At 48.1% G+C, this 25,729-nt stretch overlaps 1 protein-coding gene across 2 annotated transcripts; it reads left to right on the forward strand.

The window, feature by feature from the left end:
- Positions 1-2,733: 2,733 nt before the first annotated feature.
- On the forward strand, positions 2,734-23,232 carry COLGALT1 (collagen beta(1-O)galactosyltransferase 1). 2 transcript variants are annotated; one of them, XM_054012983.1, is made up of 12 exons: positions 2,734-3,010; positions 5,581-5,691; positions 6,980-7,097; positions 8,414-8,548; positions 8,701-8,905; positions 10,611-10,730; positions 12,133-12,209; positions 12,475-12,581; positions 13,217-13,349; positions 14,255-14,382; positions 15,348-15,554; positions 21,632-23,232. In XM_054012983.1, exons 1-12 carry the CDS (start codon positions 2,805-2,807, stop codon positions 21,897-21,899), a joined length of 1,815 nt encoding a protein of 604 aa, XP_053868958.1. In that variant the 5' UTR covers positions 2,734-2,804; the 3' UTR covers positions 21,900-23,232. The 2 variants fall into 2 exon arrangements, with proteins under 2 accessions (XP_053868958.1, XP_053868960.1); XM_054012985.1 differs by lacking the exons at positions 2,734-3,010; positions 5,581-5,691 and adding an exon at positions 5,730-6,759.
- Positions 23,233-25,729: the final 2,497 nt, after the last annotated feature.

Below are 25,729 nucleotides of genomic sequence, written 5' to 3' on the forward strand. Positions count from 1 at the left end.
ACAAAGCACCAGCTGGGTGGCTGTATTATCTTAGAGAAGGCAAGGTCAAAGAAATGGTCCTTGCCATTGGAGAAGGTAGGGAGGTTTGTGATAGTCCTTGTTTGTGGAGGAATTAATTCTACGCTCTTGGCTGGGACTTCCAGAAATTTGTCTTCTACACAGATAAGCTTTATTCTCACTGTATACCCCTGGGGGAATTCTGTGACAAAAAAAAATTAAATTCTGCACGCTATTTTAAAATTCCACATTTTTGTCAAAATAACAATATAATCATGCACTTCCAATTATTATTTTCAAAATACCTGTCCGCAAGTATGTCTGTAACAATATTAGAACAAAAAGGGATTCAGGAAATGTTTTTTGGCACATAGATTCCTTACTAGGCATAAGAATGGCCATACTGGGTCAGACCAAAAGTCCATCTATTTCAGTAGCCTGTCTTCTGACAGCGCCAGATGCTTCAGAGGGAATGAACAAAACAGGTAATCCTCAAGTGAGCCATTCCTAGCTTCTGGTAAACAGAGGTAGGGACACCATCCCTGCCATGCAGGCTAATGGCCATTGATGGACCTATCCTCCATGAATTTATCTAGTTCTTTTTTGAACCCTTTTATAGTCTTGGCCTATACAACATCCTCTGGCAAAGAGTTCCACAGGTTGTGCATTGTTTGAAGAAATACTTCCTTTTGTTTTAAACCTGCTGCCTATTAATTTCATTTGGTGACCACCTAGCTCTTGTGTTAGGAGGAGTAAGTAATGCTTACTTATTTACTTTCTCCACACCAGTCATGAGTTTATAGACTTATCATATCCCCCCTTTCCTTTCCAAGCTGAAAAGTCCATATTAACCACTCCTCCTATGGAAGCTGTTCCATACCCCTAATAATTTTTTTGCCCTTTTCTGAACCTTTTCCAATTCCAATATATCCTTTTTGAGGGGGTGACCACATCTACATGCAATATTCAAGATGTGGGTGTACTATGGATTTAAACAGGCAATATATTTTGTCTTATCTATTCCTTTCCTAATGAGTCCCAACATTGTTAGCTTTTTTGACTGCATATTTATACATAACTGAGTGATAGTTAATTTAACCTACACTACAGATACTAAGTATCAGAGGGGTAGCCGTGTTAGTCTGAATCTGTAAAAAGCAACAGAGGGTCCTGTGTCACCTTTGAGACTAACAGAAGTATTGGGAGCATAAGCTTTCGTGGGTGACTTGCATCTGAAGAAGTGAGGTTCTTACCCATGAAAGCTTATGCTCCCAATACTTCTGTTAGTCTTAAAGGTGCCATAGGACCCTCTACTACAGATACTATTTCCCACACCCCTCAGAAGCTGTGCAAAGGCTTGGGGGAGTCAGGGTTAATGGAGGAGCTGAGGGAAAGAGAAGTAACTGCTGGGAAGCAGCCTAGGAGTGAACTTGGACAGTTGTTGTGGGTGGGAGGGAGAAGTATGGAACAGATTTTTTTTTTGGGGGGGGGGGAGGAGAGATTGTTCAGGAGCTTCTCCCCCTGCAGACCCTGGCTGACCCATTCAGTCAGGCATATAAGCCCCTGTGTCCCTCACCCCTTCTCCCCACATCCCTATACCCCACTCAGCTACCCCCTATCCCCATGTAGCCTTGCACCCCCACTCTGCCCCAGCTGAATGCTGTCACCTCACTAGCTCCAGTCTGTCTCTCCCCCCCCCCCCTCCATTAACCTTTCTGGCCCCTAGTCTGTGACTCCTCCCCTCCCCCCAGCGCACCCTGTAGTCCCCACTCTGTCCATCCCTCCTCACATGGTCCCAGGAGCAGGCACTGTGGGGACCTAGCCTCTCCCCAGCAGGCTGCTCCACCTGCCTTGTTCTAGCACCACAGCAGCCTCTGGTGGGCGGAAGGTGTAATTGCAGCACCTCCCCTGGAGAACATATTTTCTGCAGGGGACTCTGCAGGTGCACAGTGACTCACGGCCCTCACCAGAAATAAGACTTCAGCGGTTATCAAACGTCATTAAAACAACAAGGTGTCCAGTGGCACCTTAAAGACTAACAGATTTAGTTGGGCATAAACTTCCGTGGGCAAAAAACCTATTTCAGCTTTGTGCCACCAGACTTCTTGTTTCTGTGGCTACAGACTAACACGGCTACTCCCTGATACTCACACTTCATTGCATTGCAACCCTCTGGTGGGGGCCAGTGGGGGTAGAGCCCGAGTCCCAGCTGAAGCCCGTTGCTTCTGCTCCAGGCCCAGGCTGTCTCACGCTGGCTCTGGTGACCCCATTACAATGAACTCGTGACGCACTTAGGGGTCCTGACCCGCACTTTGAGAACTGCTGCTAGACAACGCTGCTCTGTGACAGGGGCCAGGGCTGCAGCTCTACAATCTCCAAGTGGCCCCAGGCCTGGCAACAAGGCCCCAGCCCCTGCGCGGCTCGTCCAGGGGCAGCCGCATGCGAGCCGTCCGGCGAGTGGTGCCCGCGCCGCAGGGCCAGGCTGGGAGCGGGCCCCATCGCAGACCGGCGGGCGGGGGCCGGGCTCGTGCCCCACCCGCCCGCGCGGCAGGGAACGTGGCTCGTGTGGGCGGAGTCTGGCCCCATCCCTTTAAGGCGTTACGTGTAAGCTCTAGCCAGCCCCCGAGAGAGGCGAGGCGAGGCGAGGGGGCGTCTCCGGACCCTTTCCTGTCGGCGTGTAAGAATGCCTGTTAAAGGGGAGGTGCCCCCCTGGGGGGGGACTGCGGCCAGTACCGGGCTTGTCTTCCCTTTGCCTTTAAGTTCCATTTCTTGTCGGAGGGTAGCTGGGTGGTTCGTCCAGACACACCATGGCCTCGGCCGCCGGGCTCTGGCTCCTGCTGCTGCTGGCCCCGGGCAGCGCCTACTTCCCCGAGGAGCGGTGGAGCCCGGAGTCGCCGCTGCAGGCGCCCCGGGTGCTGATCGCGCTGCTAGCCCGGAACGCGGCGCACTCGCTGCCGGCGGTGCTGGGGGCCTTGGAGCGGCTGCGGCACCCGAAGGAGCGAACGGCGCTGTGGTGAGAGCCGCCCCCGGGCATCCCCCCCCCCCCCGCGGCATCCGCCCCCGGCATCCCCGCCCAGTCCCCCCCTTGCGGCATCATCCCCCCCTAATCTCCCCCCCCCCCGTCGCGGCATCATCCCCGCCCAGCCCCCCCTCGCGACATCCGCCTCCGCCGGGCATCCCCGCCTAGTACCCCGGACATCATCCCTGCCTATCCCCCGCTCCCCGGCATCCCCGCCCAGCCCCCCCTCGCGGCCTCCGCCGGGCATCCCCGCCTAGTACCCCGGACATCATCCCTGCCTATCCCCCGCTCCCCGGCATCCCCGCCCAGCCCCCCCTCGCGGCATCCGCCTCCGCCGGGCATCCCCGCCTAGTACCCCGGACATCATCCCTGCCTATCCCGCGCTCCCCGGCATCCCCGCCCAGCCCCCCCTCGCGGCATCATCCCCCCCTAATCTCCCCCCCTCCCCCGTCGCGGCATCATCCCCGCCTACCCGCTCCCCGGCATCCCCGCCCAGTCCCCCCCTTGCGGCATCATCCCCCCCCCCCCCCCCCCCCCGTCGCGGCATCATCCCCGCCTACCCGCTCCCCGGTATCCCCGCCCAGCCCCCCCCCGCAGCATCATCCCCGCCTAATCCCCCTAAACCCACTGAACTATCCCTCCCACCTCGCTCTCCAGCATCCCTGTCCAGCCCCCCCTCATGGCATCTGCCCCCGGGCATCCCCGCCTAGTACCCCGGACATCATCCCTGCCTATCCCCCCCTGCCCCTAGGCATTCCTGCCCAGCCCCTGCAGGACCCCCATCTCTGGGAAGTGCCCACACACACTAGCAGGACACACCCACCGACGGCAGGACTTTCTCCCTCACCCCTGCCACCCAGGTCCCTAGGATCTCCTTGGCTTCTCTCCACACATACTTGTTCCCTTCCCTGGCAGGAGCTGATGGGGCTTGGGACCCGCCTGGGATGTCCTCCCCCTGCTGCTCTGGGGGCTGGTGAGATTCAGGCAACTCCCTTTCCCTGCTCCCCGCAGCCCCACGCTGGTGGCCTGGGGCCTTTCCTGAGCACAGACAGGATCCTAGTGAGACCCCGGGCCAATCTGGGTATCGTTGGATAGGAGGGCCCTGTTACCTTTTCTAGATTGCTGATTAGCACTTTAAAGCCACCTTGGCCCCAGAGAAACGCTTGCCAACCTGCCCCAAGTGTCTGGGCATTAACAGCTTCATGTGCATGTAGCCGCACTCAGTGCGACTAGAGACACGGAGCAGAACATGGCTGTTACATGGACGAGCTGGGCAGGTAGTGTTGTCAACAGAGAAGGTATCTTCCCCAAGGGATTTAGTACCTACTCTGAAATTCCCACAGGAGCTTACGTTACAGCAGGAGGAAAGAAAGGCACTACTGCAAACTCTCTACCACTTTGAGTTAAGTATAGAGTGAGGAAGAGAACTTTTCCTGCCACCTCATGGTGGCTGAAGGAGCGGTCCCAGGGCTCAGTGAGCCCCTTTTCCCTGGCAGATGAATTGTATGCTTGGAAAGAGGAGAGTGAAGGTATGCCCACCCCCATTAGCTAACAGGGTTAAAGACAGCTGTGCATCTCATGTTAGGGATCCATTCTCAACAAGACTGGGTTAGAGTAGGGTGTCTGGGATGCTGATTGCCTGGTTTTCTTACATTAGGGCAATACCTTGCACTAGAGAGGGTGAGAGAGGACAAGAGGCTCCTGGTTCAATAGGGTATGAGGAGGAGCAGGGTTAGAATGGAGAGCCCAGAATTCTGGGAACATGGGGGTCTCTTGTGGGCTGAGTGGAACCTAGAGGGGAAATGGGCAGCTTTGCAGATGAGAAACTATATGAGATGGTGGGATTTACCTCAGACTCTCCTGTAGGGTGTGAGGGGAGGCAGCATGGACCAAGAGAGTAGGGCTCCGTGTCTGTCATGGGAGGTCTTGGAAGTCACAGATTCAGCGACTTCTGCAGTGGCCAGTGTGGCTGATCTCAGGGCTGCCCATGCAGCTGGCCCTGGAGCCAGCTGTTCAGGCAGCCCTGGGTCAGCCACACCGGCTGCTGCTAGAGTAGTTCTGCAGCCAGGCACTTGGGCAGTCTCGCAGCTAGCGGCACTGGCCGCTGCTCTGGTGACCCTGGGCAGCTGGCCCCAGGGACCACCTGAGCAGCTGCCAATGCGGCTGGTCCTGGGGCTCCCTCATCCCTGGCAGTGACCGGAGCGGCAGTGGGCCTCCTGGAACTTCCTGCTCTGCCCCCGCCCCTTGTCCCCCCGGGCAGAGCAATGCCCCATGGGGCTTCCCCCCTCCGATGATGGCGGGTCCCTGGCTTTGCCCCCTCAATGCCCCCTGCCCCAAGATTTAATCATGAGAATTTTTAGTAAAAGTTATGGACAGGTCATGGGGCTGTGATTTTTATTTTTGTTTTTTGCCTGTGACCTGTCTGTTTTTACTAAAGATACTCATGATTAAATCGTATCCTTAACCAAGAGCATTGCTCCAGCTTCCCCTGCAGGGCATGGGGGAAAGCACCAGGAGGGTTCATGTCCCTACTTAGCAGTGTGTCACTGTTGGGTGTTTTTCAGGGTGGCAACAGATCACAACACTGACAACACAACGGCCGTGCTACGAGAATGGCTGATAAATGTGCAGACCTTGTATCACTATGTGGAGTGGAGGCCGATGGAGGAGCCCAGGTGAGACCCTGCTTCAGAGACTGTTACCAGCACCTGGCTAAACTTGCCTGCCAATGAATCTGCATTCAGTGGGAAGAGAGACAGCTGCTCAGGTTTATTGATTTCCTTAGTAAAAGGGTAAATTAAAAGGTTGAATACTTGGTTAAAGGTTAACTTCTGTCACGGGGTAGGCATTGGAAAGGACCTAACTAAGCCCTGTGAAAGACTGCCCCAGGTCCAGGGAGCAGATAGGGTTTGATGATAATCCTTGTTTCTCTGGGGCATGTGATTTTGTTAAGTTTCATCTTAGCCCCACTGAACTCTCAAAGTGAGGATGTGTAAATGACTGAACCCTCTTTCCCCCCCAGCAAGTGCCCTGGCTCCCTTCTAACCACTGGCTTCCTTCCCACCAATGACCTCACAGACATGCACTCAGATAGTGAGACGGGGTGCCAGGGATGGGAGGATGGTTGATGCAGCGTTTGCTCCAGATAGGAAAGTCAAGCTGCCCCATCTTGCAACTGTCAGAAGCCCACCCTGGTCATACAGCCTTGCAGACCTGCCTGCAAATTACTGAACAGAGCCGGTCTCCAAGTGCCATCGAGACTCCCATGTAAATTCTTCAATATTCTCATTTTTTGAATATGTAAGAAACAAAAATTTGTTTTCCCTTTTCAAAATCTGCAGACACCAAGGAGACAGCATTAAATTCTGCCTTATCTGGTCTTGCTTGTTTTAGAGGATTCAGGATGCTTGTCACTTGGGAGTAGTGCACTGGAGAGCAGGTCAGGGCTCTGATAGAAGTCACTGTTTGTGGTGGGATTGGATTGGCTGCAGTTCTAGACAAGATTGTTCAGAGACGCTCATAAACTGGTGGGTCAGAGCAATTGACTCTGCTGCATCAATGATCTCCACTGAATATAGAGGATATTCTGTTAGCTCAGGGGTTTAATTGGGTCCATGGAGACCAACATGACGTGTCTGTATCAAATGCCTTCCCTTTTCTGTAGAGTCTCAGGGGCCTCCGTGACATTACTGAGCCGAAATCTTGCTGTTGTCTATGGAGAAGACTCCAAAACCAAGCAGGAGGTCTGTTAGTTCCTTGGCAGAGAAGGCCACTTGGATTGTGGTGTGGCTAAAGGGTGGGGCGGTGCGGCTTTTACAACTAGCTTGCCTTTCACCTCTCAGATTTGATACTTGTGCTGAGTTCATTCCAGCTATATATCCACATCATGTAACTTTTGGGAAGGGAAAGCAGTGAGGAGGGATGAACCCAGCTGGGACTTTAACTGAGGTTAATCCCTGGCAGGTCCTATCCGGATGAGGAAGGCCTGAAGCACTGGTCAAATTCTCGCTATGAGCACGTGATGAAGCTCAGACAAGCAGCCTTGAAATCTGCCAGGGACATGTGGGCTGACTACATCTTGGTAAGAAAATCTCCCTGCCTTTGGTACTGTGGTGACAGATGCTATGTTTATGTCCAGTCATTTTCAGTTTTCAAACCAAATCCAAGCTCAGTTGTGCAGGTTTCTGTATGCTTCTCACCTGGGCTAATGCTGCTGATTAAACTAGCCTGGCCCTGCACACCAGAGCTGCATGAGTACAGGAATAGCCAGACAGCATCCCGGCAGGCCATGGCCCATTATCCATGTGCTTTGGTGTTCTGCTTTTGGCAGCAACCAATATATGGTGATAACCTAGTGGGTGGGAATAATCCATATGATGTCCTTGACTGGATCCCTGCAAGCACTCTGTGTCTCTCATCTGCATGAAGTTGGGCTCTGCTGGTGCCTCTATTTGACCAATGAATTGCTATCAATACAGTAACTATGTTGATGACAGTGGCATGAAAATTAGTGTTTTCTAAATGTGTCTGCTGGCACTGGTTGCTCCTGCCTGCCTGGAGAAGTGGAAGCATCTTTTAAAATATTGCTGTTGTGAAGATGTTGTTCCAGACCAGGAGGGCTTGGAGGCTGTAACCTTCTTTAGTAGCTTTATGATCTAACTGGCTTAGGTATAAATGTAGCTAATGTACATATAAATGTCTGTCACAGCTATCTTTGGGTTTCTCATATCTAAACAGGAAGGACTGTAGTTGAATTTAAGGAACTTCTCCCTTGAGGATGAACTTCTTAAGACGGTCTCTTTCTCTGTTTTGAATAGCAGCTGCCTTTAAGGGAATTTTGTGACTGGGCTTTATGTAATAGAAATCCATTTGGACTCAAGTACTGCCTATGCTGTACTGGTGTGCTGGCATGGGATATTTTGTAGCTCAGCAGACCATGTGTTTCCAGGCTTGGCTGATGGATCCTGCCTCATTCAGCTCTGAGGATGAGGAACAGAAATGCCTGTGTTTATCAAAATGAAAGCAATAATATCTAGTTAGTGAGGAGCTCCTAGGGTTGTTAATAATAATATAATATATGGAGATACACTTATCTCATAGAACTAGAAAGGACCCCAAAAGGTCATGGAGTCCAGCCCCCTGCCTTCACTAGCAGGGCCAAGTACTGATTTTGCCCCAGATCCCTAAGTGGCCCCCTCAAGGATTGAACTCACAACCTTGGGTTTAGCAGGCCAATGCTCCCCCCCCGGACATCCTGAGAGTATCTTTAGGAGTAGTTGGAAAGCATTCACAGGGTTTACACAGGAATGGCTCGGGGTGGAACACACCAGGCTGACACAGGGACTGGACTGGCTGCATTAGAATTGACTGTGCTTGTTGTCTCTTTGCTGTTTGCAGTTTGTGGATGCAGATAATATCCTAACAAACCCAGACACCCTGGTCCTGCTGATGGCAGAGAACAAGACCGTAGTGGCGCCCATGTTGGACTCTCGTGCTGCCTATTCTAACTTCTGGTGTGGAATGACTTCGCAGGTAGGAGGAGGCCTGGGGTTCTGTCATATGTTCCTCCTCCAGTCCCTCTGTAGACCAGTACTTTGCACACAGGATCCATTGCATGCATGAGTAGCTCCCAGATGCCCCCTCTCATAAGAGCTCTTGCAAGACTCTCCTTTTTCCCTTTTTAGGGTTATTACAAACGTACTCCTGCCTACATTCCCATTCGAAAACGAGATCGCCGTGGCTGCTTTGCTGTCCCCATGGTGCACTCCACTTTCCTGATTGACCTGCGGAAAGAGGCCTCCCGGGACCTTGTCTTCTACCCACCACACCCAGATTACACCTGGTCTTTTGATGACATCATTGTCTTTGCATTTGCCTGCAAGCAGGCAGGTGAGTTAATGGATATTGCTGCTCATGCACTTCTTGCTAGCATAGGCTGGGTGTGTAGCTCTGCTCTGGATTGAGAGATGAGGAGCCTGCAGCCATCCTTTTCTGAAAGTGGATTAGGTTGTCTGCTGTGTTGGTAAGGGGTTGTCTTGGGCCCAACAAGGGATAAGATATTAACAAAACCCTTGTTTACTGTTGCAGCGCTCAATAGTTCAGTTAGGCATGGTTTGGGGGTCTCCTATCAAGTAATTGCTATGACTCCTATTGTTGTAACACTCACCGTTATAAAATCTTTTTAACCATTTAAAGTCACAGAAAAAGAAGAAAAAACAATTAAAGGATTTGAAATATATTGCATTAACTCAGGCTTTCATTTTAATAGCTTTCCTTATTCCTGTCTCCTAACTGGAAGGGACCCTGAAAGGTCATTGAGTCGAGTCCAGCCCCCTGCCTTCACTAGCAGGACCAAGTACTGATTTTGCCCCAGATCCCTAAGTGGCCCCCTCAACGATTAAACTCGCAACCCTGGGTTTAGCAGGCCAATGCTCAAACCACTGAGCTATCCATCTCCCCTAGTTGTATAGAGTATTTTATGGGGGGGAACACCAGCTTTACAGTCTTTTAGATGGTATTAGCTGCCCTCTTGTGGGGAGATGAGAGAAAGTTAGTTTAGATGGTCTGGAGCTGCTGCTGCTGTTTAAAGTCCTGTTTCCTTTAATACCAAACAAGATAAATGCACACAAATGGAAAGAGAGAAAGATAGAAAATGCAGCATCTGTCTCTGCTAGGTTTTGTGAGGGTTTTGTTTTTGGCTTGCAACCTTGCTGCTTGGAATCTATAGGACCAGTATATGATCTTATCAGCTACTCTGAGACATGGCAAACTTTTACCAGTGTTGGTCGGTCTGTTTAAAGAATTGCTTTTTGTTGCTTCTCCTGTCAAACCAGTGTGCAAATGTGGAGTTGTCTTGGCCAGCTAAATCCTGACTCATTAGGCCAAAGGCAAAAAGAGAAATTAGAAACAGGAGAAATAAGACCAGGAAGGAAAATGACATGAAGGAGGAACCATAGCTGGAACCCAACAGTCAGTTCTCAGGCATTCAAGGTTTAGGCAAAGCCGATGGAGGGGATGATGTCATTTAGTTCCCTTTCTCTGGCCTGGCCTGGTCACAACATCTTTCAGGATCAAGATGACAAAGGCCCAATGGTGTCATGGTGGATCCCAGGGTTCCAGGAAATGATAGGGGAGCTGCAACCATGATGGTGAAGCTTGCTCCTCCCTGTCTCCCTGACCTTTTAGTGCCATAGTGAATAAGCAATGTTCAAAAAGGAATGGAGACATCATTCCATGCAACAGTAACCAGGAAAACCCATTTAAGCGATTTCAACTACAAACATTTCCTTTCCCAACTCAAACCAACCTGTGACTTTAGCACAGCTCTTCCAGCTTAACAATCCAGGGAGTGTCAGTCTTTGTCTTGTACTTGTATAAACAATTGTATATAATGGGCTGGGTTCGCATTTTTGTACAGGCCACTGCACAATATGCCTCTGCAATGCAGTTGTCTCATGCAGGCCACGTGATGTCTTATTGGGCTGACTTATGAAGCCAGGGACATGGGTGCCTTATGCAGTCCCATGATGTGGGCTGGGTTTGCCACTGAGTGGGTTTTGAGCAGCATTTAGCTCACTCTGTGTGTTAATTTCAGAGGTCCAGATGTTTGTATGCAACAAAGAGGTTTATGGCTTCCTGCCGGTGCCACTGAGAGCCCACAGCACCATGCGGGATGAGATGGAAAGCTTCATGCATGTGCAGCTAGAGATAATGGGTAAGTGCTGGATGCCAATAGAAACAGAACATTCATAGGCTTGGACTGAGAATTGCTTAGACAGTTTTCCTTCTTACTTCTGACATTCTGAATTTGGGACCTGTCTCTGTCCTGGGGATTCAGCAGCATCTGCCTCAAAGCTGGTGGTTGGATGGAAGGAGGAAAATGTATTGAGGAATTGTTAAAGCAGGATGGCTAGAATGGTAGTTTCTATGGAAGCTCTACCTCAAATGATTCCACAGTTCTCTTGGCCATATTGGAGCTGCTTGTGTCTGCTACAGGTAGTGAAGTGTCTTGCCTGTTGACATCTGAGTAAATTGTTCAGCTGCTGTGGTTGCTGTTTGTACCACTTAAAAACAGAGAGCGTTTCTTCCTGACTTGACTGTGTTGCTTTTTCCACTAACCTTTAGGGCCCCTCGTCTCCTGTGACTGCAGCGTGCCACACAGGCCTCTTTCAGTTTTCCCCCCTCTCTTGGTGTCTGCAGGGCCTGTATGGCAGTGCCCATCCATCCTGTTGTGTGTGGAGTAATCTGAATTCTGGGGTGTACAGTATAGAGAGTTTGTAGGACTCCATGTTTTCTTCCCCTGGGTACATTCCTAGGTACAGTTCACAGTATCTCTTTATATTTGGTCCTGGCTGCACAGAGATTCTTTTACTAAAGTTAAGTATCTGACCTCTCCCTATCAACACTTAAAGGGACCGGGACTGATTCCTAGCCATTTAAATACACATCTCTGTAAATTTGAGTAATGCAAGAGGGAGAGCCCAGGTCACAGGATAACTGTTTTAAAATAGTTTTATGTATCTGAGAATTTGATGCCAGAGGTTTATTCCTCTGATTTATTTTTTTTTCCTTGGCTGCACACAGAGCATGGCTTCAGCTGCACAAACTTGCATTCTCCTTGTCTTTAGAGACAGAATATTTCTGTAAATGCAGCTCTAGACAGCGGTTTCCTGTTCAAATCTGCCTGCAAACGTTCTCTAATTAATTGGTTAAATACTCTTCGCTCACTCCTTGAGACTGGAGAATCTCCTTCAAACAAGAGGAAAAACCTGAAGTAAATAATAAATGAGAAGCAGTATGTCAGTCAACAGGACTAATAAGCATAAACATCCATGTCAGGCACTTGTGGGGCACTGGCCAAAGGCTAGCAGCGAGAAGGGATGTAGGAGATCAGTCGTGGAATAGAAAATTAGAGGATCCTTTTCTTTCTCAAGCCCCAGTGGATTGTTCGTACCTGGTTACTCCGTGGTGGTTTGTTTGGAGGGCTATTCCTAGTGTGGTGGTAGCTGTGCCTCATTTGGAGTTGTGGCGGCTAAGAGAGGTCCCTTGGCCTTATGTCTGGAAGATTAATGTCTTACAGAAACCCATTCACATTCCATTTCTTGGTTTTCCCTTAGTGAAGAACCCTCCAGTGGAACCTTCACAATACCTGTCCGTCCTGCCAAAGGTCCCTGACAAGATGGGCTTTGATGAGGTGAGTCAGGACTCTGCTCCATATAGGCACATTACTGAGATGATGAATAGTGTTTAGTTTGCACAAGCTGAGCCTACGGGCTTCCTCCTGTGGTCACCTCAGACTCTCTAATGCCTGAGCTGCATTGCTAGGTCTTAATAAAGCACAGGGTAACTCTTCCCTTGGGTTCAGTGCAGGATGCATCAAGGTTGCAGTTGAGTTCTTGCCTCCCTGGTGTGGTAGGGACCTCCCTGCACATTCATGGCCATGGATTTTATTTCCTCAGGTTTTCATGATTAACTTAAAGCACAGGGCAGATCGACGAGAGCGAATGCTGCGGACGCTGTACGAACAGCAGATCGACTGCAAAATCATTGAGGCTGTGGATGGAAAGTGAGTGCATCCAGAGAACACGCATGTGCCCAGTCCAACACCTGATAATAAGGAACCGGGATATTCCAATGGGGAAGAGCTGATGCTGTCTCTTAGAGATGCAGGGAAGCAGGGCAACTCCCTTGCTTGATGGAGGGGAGGAGGAGGAGCCAGACGCTCTGGGTGTCAGTGCTTCCCAGTCACTTCATAAAGTTCTCTGCTGTAGGAAGCCCCTTATGGATTGTAAGGCTTTGTCTTCCTTGCTTTTGTCATCCCACCCTGTCAATGGACAAAGAGGCTGCTGAGTGAATAGCCTGTATAGTTCCTCTAATAATGTCTTCCCTGCATGTGCACACAAGGCTCTTCAGGGTGAGGAAACAAGATAATGGCTGTGTAGTGCCTTGAGCTGTTGCCAGAACAGCTGTTGTAATGACCTAAATTGCCTGCATTCTTTATAAACTGGCTATGAGAATGAGTAATCCTAGGATCTTCTGTTCTGTTTTCCATCATCTCTTCTGCAAAGAGAGAGGCTTAAAATAAAGTGACCTGGAGATTTCTTGGGGAGAGAAGCTGCATTTATGAGCATTAGCAGAGACTCCAAAGCCAGCTGCTGCTCTGTGCTGACGGAGGCATTAACCTCATTGTGCTTGTTGCAGAGCCATGAATAGCAGTGAGGTGGAAGCCATGGGGATTCAGATGCTGCCAGGATATAAGGATCCATACCATGGCCGTCCACTGACCAAAGGGGAGCTGGGCTGCTTCCTAAGTCACTATAAGATCTGGAAGGAGGTGAGAGAGTCTGCATACTCAGGAGAGCTCCAGGGATCTTGGTGCTTCTGACCCCTTCAGGACACTTGTTCTGTTTGGGTGTGATAGCCAAGTCAGGACCTTTTCAATTTGTGCTCCTGCCATGGTTCTACCATTTCCAGCATTCCCACTGCTCTTGGCAGGGTTTGCAGTTGCACAAAGAATAAGCAGGGACATATGATCTTGTGGGGGGGGAAGGGTGTTATGCTCAGGACCATCCAGAGACTTGCAGGAATTCACATGCTGACACTGTTGTTTTAGCTGGGTGAGAGGAGTGTGTAGGTAGCAGGGTGGTGCCCTCCTCTGTTTTTTTTGGTTATTGTGTGAGCCATAATGGTTATATTTATACACAGCAGGTTGGGAGCAGTCTTGCAGATCTCATGATTAAGGATAAGGTTGTCATGGAGGCCACGGATTCCGTGACTTTCAGAGATCACCATGACATTTTCCTCTACAGCCACTGTGAGTGGCGGGGGGCCCTGCAGCAGGGTTCAGACTCTCATCTCTTCTTCCCCCACCCCTGCGCTCAGGCTTCAGTCATCCCCTCGTCAGGCCTCCCCCCATTATTTTTAGTAAAAGTCAGACAGGCCACGGGCTTCCATGAATTTTTGTTTGTTGTCCATGACCTGTTCATGGCTTTTACTAAAAATAACTGACAAAATCTGAACCTTACTCATAATGCCTAGATGTGCCCTAGCGGTGGTAAAAGGGAATACACATGGAAGAGGTTGGGAGGCAAGAGAGAGCTAATTCCTTGGCACTAAAAGTCAATAGATACCAGTGCTGTGAAAGAAGGGGAGATAAATTACATGTCGTGGGGGGTGGGGTGAAGGAGGGGCAGGCATTTCAGGTTCTCTGACTTGGCTTCTGTTCTGCTAAATTGTTAGATTGTGGAGAGAGGGCTGGAGAAATCAGTTGTGTTCGAGGATGACCTGCGATTTGAAATATTCTTTAAACGACGGCTGATGAATCTGATGTATGACCTGGAAGAAGAGGGTCTGGATTGGGACTTGATGTAAGTGCAGAAGATCAGAAGGTTATACGGATGTTCTACTCAGCTTCCCTGGGCGCTTTTCTTTAATTATCTGTTTACCTCTGGCAGTACACTCGGTGTTGTACAATACATAAGTCCTGCCCCAAAGAGCTTGCAGTCTAAAAGAGAGAAGAGTAAGGGGACACTAGGAGATAACCTACCCTTTGATTATTATAAACTTGCTTTTTGTAGGCATTAGGAAGAAGTGGCTTTTTGAAAAGGATTTGAATAAGGAAAGGGTAGCTCACCCACTGATGACTACAAAAGATTTCTGTGCCGCAAACACAACTTCAGAGAGGACCATGTACTCTGTTAACCAGAAAGCGGATTTATTTTTATGCCAGAAGTTGCTGCCCTATGCTACAAGGGCACCTGCCACCTCTGCTCTCCACCTATGCTGACTGATTCCAGGCATGAATTTCATAGATTGGTGTTTTTTTTTGTTTTTTTTTTGTTTTTTAAGGCCAGCAGGGACTATTACAATAATCTAATGTGACCTCCTGCATAAAGCTGGCCAGAGAATTCCACCCGATCTTTCCTGCATGAGGCCCTAACTGCTGCTTGCAGCACTTCTCAAACTGTGGGTCGGGACCCCATTTTAATGGGGTTACCAGGGCTGTCTTAGACTTGCTGGGGTCCAGGGCCCAAGGGCTTCAGCCCTAGGCAGCAGGGCTAAGGTTACAGGTCCCCTGTCTGGGGCTGAAGCCCTTGGACTTCGGCCCCCCAGCCTGGGGGAGTGGGGCTTTGGCTTTGCCCCCTTCTCTTTCCCCTCCCCCCCTCCAGTGGTGTCGCTTGGATGGGCTCAGGCTTCAGTCCCCCTCCTGGGGTCCTATAGTAATTTTTGTTGTCAGAAGGGGGTCGCAGTGCAATGAAGTTTGAGAACCCCCGAGCTAGAGTGTGAGTCTCTTTCTAAAAGATAATCTTGTGCTGCTGTCTGTCTCCCCCAGTTACATTGGGAGGAAGCGAATGCAGGTGGAGCATCCAGAGAAGTCTGTGCCTCACGTGCGGAACCTGGTGGAGGCAGATTATTCCTACTGGACTCTAGCCTATGTGATGTCCCTGCAGGGTGCCCAGAAGCTGCTGGCAGCTGAGCCACTCTCCAAGATGTTACCTGTGGATGAATTTCTTCCTGTCATGTTTGATAAACACCCTGTGTGAGTCTGGACTGCGTCCTCTGGGGCCTAGTGCTGGGGAAAGAAGGGTGTATCAGCCTATAGGGAGGGTGGGTGCATGGGTGAAGGGGATCCTGGAACATTGTGTTCTGAAGTGAGAAGCCTGTTGCAGGCAGAGTTTTGAACAAACACTCTTTGCTGCTGCTTCAGCAGTAGTCAGAGATGGAGTCTGTAGTCAGCTCCTGTAGCTGAACAGGGAAAAACCCCTGTGTTCTGAACTTGGCAGTGAAGCCTCACAGTAGTAGCATATGGAGTGGGTTTGAGACTACTACAGCATTTTCCTGCTTGTCACTGGAAGCAGCATGAGAGCTTGTTGTGAGAGGTTCTAACTAGAGCTGGTTGGGAAATGGTTTTTGTTCCTGTGACGGGTTGGACTCCTTGGGAAGCCACCTGATGTGCCTAGATACCACCGAGTCTACCTGTTCTGCCAGCATGGGCCCCCTTTAGTCTGTCTTGCTGAGCCAGGCGCTTAAAACCTCCTCTAACACACACAGGCAGGCACACGCCCAGCGGCAATCAGCTCTGGGAAGAATCAGCTTACAGGACTTGCTCCAGCACTCAGATGTCCACCTCCCTTGGAGCGCAGACCCAAAGATGTACTATGAAATTCGCCTCCACCCTCAGTGTGGAGAGAGATGTGCACACTTCTCCCCCTCCCCCCCATTAGAAATTACAGAAACTGGGTTTAATAGTCAACAAATGTTATTGCCTATAAAAGGCAGATTTTAAGTGGTAAAAGGGGTAACATACAGAACAAAGCAGATTAAGCAAATGAAATAAAACACACAAACTAAGCTAGTTTCACTAAAGAAATTGGTTTCAAATAGTATTTCTCACGCTAGATATTGCTGTGGGCAGTTTGCAAAGCTTCTGTGGTTCAGAGTTCCAGTTACAGTCCTTTTCAGACTAGACCCCTGTCTCAGTCTGTCAGGGCCGGCCCACAACATTTTGGCACCTGAGGCGAGGAGCTCATGATGCCCCCATGTCCCCTTGCTTGGGCCAAAAGTTTGAAAGGTCTCAATTCTGCCTTCTTCTTGTTCTACTCGTAGCAGAGCAGTAGCATGAGACCTATCCCAATAAAGGAGAACTAACAACTTAAAATGCCTTGTTCAAAAATTTTAAGTAACACTTAATTTTCAAACGCCTGAACAGCAAATGTAACTTTTCTTGTCTGCATAGTAAACACTGGCATTTTTATCTGTTTGAATAATCAAAGTGGTGCTTTCCGTGCCTTCTTGGTTGCCAAGATTTGAACTGCGTCCTGAAGGTCCACAGTCTGGGCCAGCTCATGTTCTATTGAGATGGTTGCAAGGCCGACCAGCCTCTCCTGTGTCATTGTGGAGCGTAGATGTGTTTTAATTAACTTCAGCTTGGAGAAGCTGCGTTCTCCACTGGCAACTGTTACAGGAAGTGTTAGAAGTATGCGCAGAGCAAAAAAAGCATTTGGAAAGAGGGTGGTCATCTTATTTGTGCACATACATTCCAGATCAGCCTTTGGAGTTGATCCTGCTGAAATGAACTGAAAGCCTTTTCAAGATACATCACCTAAATCACTCGCATTAATATCACGCATGTCCTCATGTGTCAACACTGTCTCTAGTGCCCTGCATTGCTGGTGTAGGTCTTTTTCAGGTATAGTGAGGAGTTTTGGAATATCCTATACAACATCCCAAATATACTGCTGTGTTCCTTGAGTTGCATGAAACGTTCTTCAACTGACTGTATTGCACAGTCTAGCACCTGGTAAAAGAATTCAACTTTGAACTGTTGCTTGGGGTCTCTTATGGGATTATCCTGTGCCTCGTAATCAAAATGTCGTCTTCTTCAGTGACTCTTGTATTCTTAAATTGGTGGGAAAATAGCTTCAGTGTGAAGTTTCTCTGCCAACTTCTGTGCACTCTTCAGAATGTTTTGAAATCCCTCATCTGACTGGTAAGACTGTAGGTATGACTTTGCTTTGTCCAGTTGTTCCATTGCTCCAAATATATCAAGGTCAACACCTTGGAGTCTCTTGCTTACAACATTTATTTCAAACAGTATGTCATGCCACAACACTAAGCCACACAGAAATTTGACGTTATGTATGTTTCTGGTGATACCATTTCCCTCTGCCACTGTTCTCCCACAAACAGTTCCTGTCATAGCTTTATCCTCCATAATGGCAACTATGGCATCATCTATCTTCCCAATTTTGGTGTTTGATAAGCTTTATCGTCTCCACTCGACTTTCCCATCATGTGGCACTCAGTGGTTTCAGTGTCAGAGAGGATGTTCCCAGATCTTTCTTCAAAATTTGCCATTGATGAGTTGATGCAGAGAAAAATACATAGATGCTTTAAATTACATTAAAATATTCAGCAGCCTCCCTAGAAGCTGATGCTGCATCACTGACCACCAAGCTCAATGAATGAGAACTGCATGGGACAAAAAAAGCTTGAGGGTTTAACTCTCGGTTCCGTGTCTGCACTCCTCTGTTCTTTTTTTTTTTTTTTTTCTTTTTTTTTTTTTCTTTCATGCTGGCACCATTATTGTAGCCCTGACCTCTCATGTCAGCTATCGCAATTCCTGTATCTTCCAGTTTTTTAAGAAGCATTACTGGAGGATGACAAATCTATCATCAATGTCAAAAAATTCTAGAAAATGCTCTCTGACGGTAACCATTGCAGGAACATTTTCACTAGGTTCTGTTTTTACAAAACACACCATTAAAGTAATTTGTTCCGTATGGCTGATGTCAGGTGTGCAGTCCAGAATAACAGAGTAATATCTTGCTGACTTCAGATCTGCCACAATCTTCTGTTTGACTTTTGTTTTCAGTAACTGTATGATCTCATTTTGAATTTGTTTTTCCAAGATAGTGGTGTGTGTACATTTCTTGGGTGGTGACTCTTCTTAGATGCTCCTGGAGTACAGCATCTAACTCAGCCATCAGCTCCACAATTTTAAGGAAGTTTCTATTGTTTGGCACATACGGTTGATCTGAAGTGCCACGCAGTGCTAAGTTTTGGGTAGCAAACATTCTCACAATGGCAGTGAGGCTTTTCAGAACACTTTGCCAGTAAAGAGACTCTGATGCAATCTTCTCTTGATGCTTATCATCTATGGTGGCCTTTAACCTTAGTCTCATCTCAAGCTCTTTCCACCTATGCAATGCTCTCTGGTGATTTGCTTCCTTCTCCTGGCATGCCAGATTTCTAGCCAGATTTTTCCAGTCCTTAGAACCCAATGTGGCTGGAACATCAGACTGGAAGAGTTTGCAACCAAAACAGTATGCAGCATTCTGGGTTTTTGAGTACATAAGCCATGGCCTCTCCACTTTGTCACCACTGGGGATTTCATGCCAGTAATATGTTGGATGGAAACTTCTATTTTCATTGTCTTTGGCAAATATGAAGTTTTTCACTTGCTGTGGCCCATTCAGTACAAGGAAGTCCCTCAGGCTACTTCTCAAGTGGGTCCACAGTCCTGGATCATCTAGACTTAAGGAACTAAACTCAGCAGCAGCTGTTTCTTGCACCTCCATCACACTCTTCTCTGATCTACACTTTTCTTCAGGAATGTGCATGGTTACATCCATTTGAGATGGAGATATGGATGCTGCAGTAGCTGCCAGGTTACCTGCACTCTGACTAACTGGAAGATCAGGCATCTCCTCACCACTCACATCCTCACTGGGGCCGGAAGGCTCACTGTGAACATTTGTGTCTATGACAAGTTTCAGAGTAACAGCCGTGTTAGTCTGTATCCGCAAAAAGAAGAACAGGAGTACTTGTGGCACCTTAGAGACTAACAAATTTATTAGAGCATAAGCTTTCGTGGACTACAGCCCACTTCTTCGGATGCATCCGAAGAAGTGGGCTGTAGTCCACGAAAGCTTATGCTCTAATAAATTTGTTAGTCTCTAAGGTGCCACAAGTACTCCTGTTCTTCTATTTGTGTCTATGTATCTCAGGAGAGCTCCTTCCTGCTTAGATAGAAAAGCTTCCTTTGCTTTCTTTTTTCTGAATGCTGCCCGAGGGGCATTTTCTTCTTTCACTCATGACTGCTGTTCTGTGCCAGCTATAGTGGCTGTCAACACTCAGTTGAAGGGGACAAATAAGCAGGCTGGTTGCAGGGCCTGAGTGAGGGAAGTTATCAGTGTCTTAAGGGCCTAACTGGCTCCTACTACTTCAGTTGACTGCCTGTTCTCCTCAAGTGGGTTCAGGGAAGCAGCAGGAAACAGGAAGCTCCCTGAGAAGCTGGTGTTAATCAGTCCAGGCTCCTGGGGGTGCTAGAGAGGTACACAAGAGGTGGCTTCTCCTCTCTCTCCCTGCAGTTCCTGCTGCTTTCTGTTATTCCCTCTCACCTTTTTTCCTGCCCACCTGTTATATCTCTTGTGCCCTCCTTCCTCCAGCACAGCACTCCACCATCTCTGTACGTCTCGAGCAGAGAGAGTACATATGCACCAGCAGCAGACACAACTTTCTACACTCTGAGGTCCTAGTGGCGTGCCCCCCCTCCCCCCCAAGTCTGGCACCTGAGGCAGCCACCTCAGTTAGCCTCAAGCCCTGCAGTCTGGACTTCCACCTTGCCTTCCCTTTTGCAGTCTTTCTTCTTGGGCAGACAGGCCATGAAGGGGGGAGGAAGCCAAACTTGACCCCCCTTCCCTTACAGTGGAAAATTACAAGAAGTCCCAGATAATGTTTAGTATCCGGTGACAAGACCCCCACAGCGTCCATGAGTCAGTGACCGTATGGAGCATCCGCAGGAAGGCCAAGCTTTTCACAGATCATTGTCCTCGCTGATGGGCCATCCGCCCTGTCTGGCTTTTCCATTGTTGTACCTGAAGTGTTAGCAGTGGGATTCACCCAAAGTAGCATAATTGAAATACAAATACATAGTCAATATTCCTAAGATCAGATACAAAAATGATACAGGCACACAAATAGGATAATCACATTCAGTAAATCATAACCTTTCCAATGATCTCTCACATGAGCCCTCTGAAATAAAGTATATCTGTTATGTCATTCATATGATAAGCATAATTTCATAAAGAATATGGAATGACACATCACAGTTCCTATGAAAAATGTGAATGAAAACTAACATTTTTCCAGGGCTGTCGCGCAATTAAAAAAATTAATAAATTACAATGTTATTCTATTGTTAAGTGTGATTAATCGTGATTAATTTTTTTGTTAATCGCATGAGTTAACAGTGATTAATTGACAGCCCTACATTTTTCTTAATTTTTTTAAGCTTTTTGATTTTTTTTTTTTTCATTGAACAACCAGAAATGTTTGTCTTCAGCACCCATGGGGTTTTTTGATGAATACCTGAGAAACTTGGGTGAAATCAGACACTTCCTGCAGAATTTTCTGTTTTGACAAAAAAGCCATTAGGAGTTCCTCCACAGCAAAGGCACGAGCCTGCTGTAGCCCCATCACTGTTGACTGGTTTGATCACTGTACTGGAATTTCTGTGAAGGGACTTGCAGTCCAGTCTGCTCCTTGATATAGCTTCTAAAATCTGCCACTTTACTGAGACTCAAGTGGGCCACCCAGCCCTGTCAGTGAGAGCTGACATCACACCTTCAGACCATCTTCAGCAACGCTGCCTGGTTCAAGCAGTGTTTTTCCTGACTGTCCTAAGCTCATTCCCACATAGCAGTAGTAACAAGCTGGCTTCTGGCTTTTGTAGCCTAGTTGTGCCCCAGGAGGCTGAGATCTGGTTGGAGCTACTTGGGTGGGGGTTGTAGAGGGCTCTAAAACACTCATTTCTTAGGAATTGTTGGTGCTGCCATGTTTTTCCACAGCTGCTGTTCTTTTAGGGAAAGACAAACATTTCTGGACGATGAATGTCCCTCTCTCGGGAGCGGACTGGAAGGGTTGTGGGTTAGAAGATTAAGTAAGTTGATGTGCGGTTTGAATGCCGCAATGGGAGGATGAAGGGTGTCTGGAGTGAAGCAGGGTAAATGGAAGGATTAATGCACTGGTGTGGGAGGCTGAAGATGGATTGTAGGGTAAATGCAGAAGACGTGACATCCCCCTCCCCCTTTTTTTCCCTTTTCTGAACAGCTCTGAATATATGGAACATTTTGAAAACCGGAATTTGCTGGCCTTTTCAGTGGAACCACTGCTGGTTTACCCAACACATTACACCGGTGATGATGGTTACATCAGCGACACTGAGACCTCTGTGGTTTGGAATAATGAGAGTGTAAAAACTGACTGGGACCGTGCCAAATCCCAGAAAATGAAAGAACAGCAGGAGCTCAGCAAGGAGGCCAAGAACTCAGATGTGCTCCAATCACCTCTTGACAGTACAGCCCGGGATGAGCTATGACCAGAGCAGGCCCCTTCTATGAAATGGATGAAGGGACTGAATGTGATAAGGAAGGGTGTGTGTTGGAGTGGGGGTAGAAAGCAGGGAAAGGGCTATAGTAACATCCTTCCATGGGGATTACTGGAGTTTCGTTGTGTCCAAGAATATAATGGTAAAGTCACTTAGATGACAAAGCCAATGAGGGTCATGGCTGAAGCCCCTCTGACTTCTGCTATTGCAGGATTCTATGAGAGAGAATGCTGGAGAAAGTCAGGTTTGCCATGTCCATCAATTCAGCCACTGCTCTGGTTCAGCACAGATCTTTACACAGTTGCTCGTTGTAGTGGAGAAGTTTTATTCTTTGGTTTAGGATATTGGTACTTGATAGGACATTGGTCTTCCTGCCTCTGTTGCCATGTGTGTATCTGTGCTAGGAATGTATCTCGTGACCAGGGATCCTAGTTTTCTCTGATTTTAAAATTCTCCAATTAAAAAAACATAATTGGGGGGAAAAACATGGATTTTTAAAATGAAACACTGACTGTTAGTTTTCCCAGCCACAATATATATACGTATCAGTTGAATACAATGTTTTATTGATCTATTTACAGTTGTAAAATGCTGGAATGATCCAGTCACAGGGTATTGTTTCTTTACTGTTGTCAAGGGCCCTGCTGTTTCAGCCTCTGTTTCATTTCTTTTCAGTCAGTTTAGCTCTTTCCATGTGTTCTGCGATTGCCTTCAAATGTCATCTACAGCCTTGCTGCATACAGTACAGAACAGCAGGTTACCATCAACATTAAATTTGTCCTTACCAAATTTATGGGTGTTAAAAGTCACCCGTCTTTCGGGTGACTTTTAAAGTTTTCAGCATCTTTTTATAACTTTAATTACTCATGGGCGGAGGCTGTAGTGAAATTTAAGATGCATTAAAACACAACCCCCTATATGGCACTGAGTAACCTCTATACGCCGCCAGCAGTTTATTGGCGTATGTTTAGCTATGTGAATTTAAAGCGCATTCAAAAATCAACCACAGGAGGGGGAGGGTTGTGCACATTAAAAAAGTGACACTGGTACTTTCAGTAAAATTTAGTTGTTGTTTTTTTTTTCTCAATGTAAAAACTAAAGATTCTCTGTAAAAACACATTATGCATTTTTTCCCTGGCAAATGGATTTCTGGGATCCCTATTCATGACCCTTGAATGTTCTCTTGGGGAGGTGTCTGGGGAGGAGGGGTGAAATGCTGCCAGATCCTGCAGGTTCCTGCTAATGATGTGCCCTAATATAAGCTGAAGTCTTTTCTTTCTGTAAGACCAAAACTTTCCTATTTTTATAAAATCTTTGGCTATGACTTGAACTGTCTCTTGCTTCTTCACAAACAGCCCAGAGTGCTGGGGAAGGAGCTTGGCAAGAGCTGACTTCTTCAAGTACCAACTTATATTTTAATCTAGTGCTGGCTTTACAGCCCTGGAGAGTGAAGTCTTCTATTGATCAACTTGGCAGCAGTGTTACAAACTTTCTTGCACTGCATAACCCATGTACCTCAACCCTGACCTGGAGGAGCCCTAGAAATGCGTGGAGCCTGATTCCCCATGGCCCTTTCACTCCATGGTTTCTGCTGAGGGAGGTGTGGTACTGGCAATTGCGTTGTGGGTATAGTTGAAATCCCCCATTATTATTGACATTTTTGTTTTAATAGCCTCTCTAATCTCCCTGAGCATTTCACAGACACTATCACTACCCTGGTCGGGTGGCCGGTAATATATCCCTACTGCTATATTCTTATTATTAGAGCATGGAATTACTATCCATAGATATTCTATGGTACAGTTTGGTTCATTTAAGATTTTAACTTCATTTGATTCTATGCTTTCTTTCACATATAGTGCCACTCCCCCACCAGCACGCCCTGTTCTGTCCTTCCGATATATTTTGTACCGTGATATTAGTGTGTCCCGTTGATCATCCTCATTCTGAAGGGTTAGGGTTATGAGATACAGAGATGTGCACACTTGTATAGCAAGCATCCCACACACACTGAGGAATATAGCCGTTGTGGGATATGATGGCTATGGACAGTGAGATTGTTGGCTCAGACCCCGTAGATGACCTTGGTGGCAGGTTTGGAAGATAAATGTTTAAGTCCACATTCCATAGAGATCCAGTGCACAAAAGGCCATATGCTTATACTGTTAAGCTGGCAGGCTATTGCATTCTGAACCAACTAGAGCTTTTTTCATAGTTAATTTCTACAGCCCAAAGCCTGGTTTGTTGTATTCGTCAAGCCTGGAGGTTATGCTGCAAATCAGTGTTGTGAAAGGAGGAAAGGAATAGAGTACCTCCCAAGGCTGTGGGTTAGCTGTTGTGCAGCAGTATTTCTGAAGATTCATGGCTTCTTGTTTTACAAATAGTGGAAGAGTGTTTGCAAAGGCCGGTTACCACTGAAGTTTATGTTTATGCTGAATGGCATAGATCCTAATGAAGTGTCTCCTTTGATTTACTGACAAAATCTTAATTAACGCAGAGTTACGGTTGCCTGGAGGTAGCTCGCCTCTTTCCAGAATGTCAAGTCCAGCAAAACCTCTGAAAATCAGGAAATACAGAGTTAATGCATGTGCCAAGGCAATCTTAACTCTTCCTCCCTTGAGCTGGCAATAGCCACTGGGAATTAGGGTTAGGGGTTATGGGTAGGGGTTGGGGTTTAGGGTCAGGGTTAGAGTTGGGTTAGGGTCAGGGTTTAGGGGTCAGGGTTAGGGGGTAGGGTCAGGGTTGGGTTAGGGGTCGGGGTTAGGGTTAGGTTAGGGTGTGGATGAGGGTTGGGGTAGGGTTAGGGGTAGGGTGAGGGGTTAGGGATTAGGGGTAGGGTGAGGGGTTAGGGATTAGGTCAGGGTTAGGGTCAGGTTAGGGGTAGAGTTGGGGATGGGGTTGGGTTGGGGTTGGGAGGGGTTAGGGTTGGGGTAGGGTGAGGGTTGGGGTTGGGGTTAGGGTTTAGGGTTAGGAGGTTAGGGTTAAGGGTTTTGGGTTAAGGGTGAGGGTGAGAGTTTAGGGTCTAGGGTTAAGGGTGAGAGTTAGGTTAAGGTAGGGTTAGGGTGAGAGGTTAGGGTTGGGTTAGGGGTAGGTTTAGGATTTAGCAGTGAGGGTTGGGGTAGGGTTTAGGGTGAGGGGTAGGGGTTAGGGTAGGGGGTAGGGTTTAGGGGTTAGGATTAGGGGTCAGTGCTAGGGTCAGGGTTAGGGGTTAGGTTTAGGATTAGGGGTTAGGGTCAGGGGTTAGGGTTGGGGTTAGGGGGTAGGGTCAGGGTCAAGGGGTTTAGGGGTTAGGGGTAAGGGTTAAGGGGTAGGGTTGGGGTCAAGGGGTTTAGGGGTGGGGTTAGGGGTTGGGGTTAGGGTAGGTTAGGGGTTAGGGTTGGGGTCAAGAGGTTAGGGTTGGGGTCAAGGGGTAGGGTCGGGGTCAAGGGGTTAGGGGTAGGGTAAGGGGTTAGGGTTAGGGGTAGGGTCGGGTTAAGGGGTAGGTTAGGGTTTAGGGTTGGGGTTGGGTTAGGGTTGTTAGGGTGAGGGGTTAGGGTTAGGGTTAAGGGTAGGGTTTAGGGTTAGGGAGGGGTTAAGGGTGAGGGTCAGGGTCAAGGGTTTGGGTTAGGGGTGACGGTCAAGGGTTTGGGGTTAGGGTTGGGTTAGGGTTAGGGGTTTAGGGTTGGGGGTTAGGGTTAGGGTAGATTAGGGTGAGGGGTTAGGGGTAGGGTTTAGGGGAAGGGTGAGGGTGAGGGGTTACGGGTAGGGTTAAAGTAAGGGTCTAGGTTGAGGGGTTAGGGTTAGGGGTTGGGGTTAAGGGTCAGGGGTTGGGTTAGGGTGAG

Source organism: Malaclemys terrapin, chromosome 23 (genome assembly GCF_027887155.1).
Source record: "Malaclemys terrapin pileata isolate rMalTer1 chromosome 23, rMalTer1.hap1, whole genome shotgun sequence".
Taxonomy (NCBI): domain Eukaryota; kingdom Metazoa; phylum Chordata; order Testudines; family Emydidae; genus Malaclemys; species Malaclemys terrapin.

Coding starts and splice junctions, on each gene's coding strand:
- COLGALT1 (XM_054012983.1), top strand. CDS start 2,805: ATGGCCTCGGCCGCCGGGCTCTGGCTCCTGCTGCTGCTGGCCCCGGGC. Junction 8,906..10,610: donor ATTTGCCTGCAAGCAGGCAG/GTGAGTTAATGG, acceptor TGTTAATTTCAG/AGGTCCAGATGTTTGTATGC. Junction 12,210..12,474: donor ACAAGATGGGCTTTGATGAG/GTGAGTCAGGAC, acceptor TTATTTCCTCAG/GTTTTCATGATTAACTTAAA.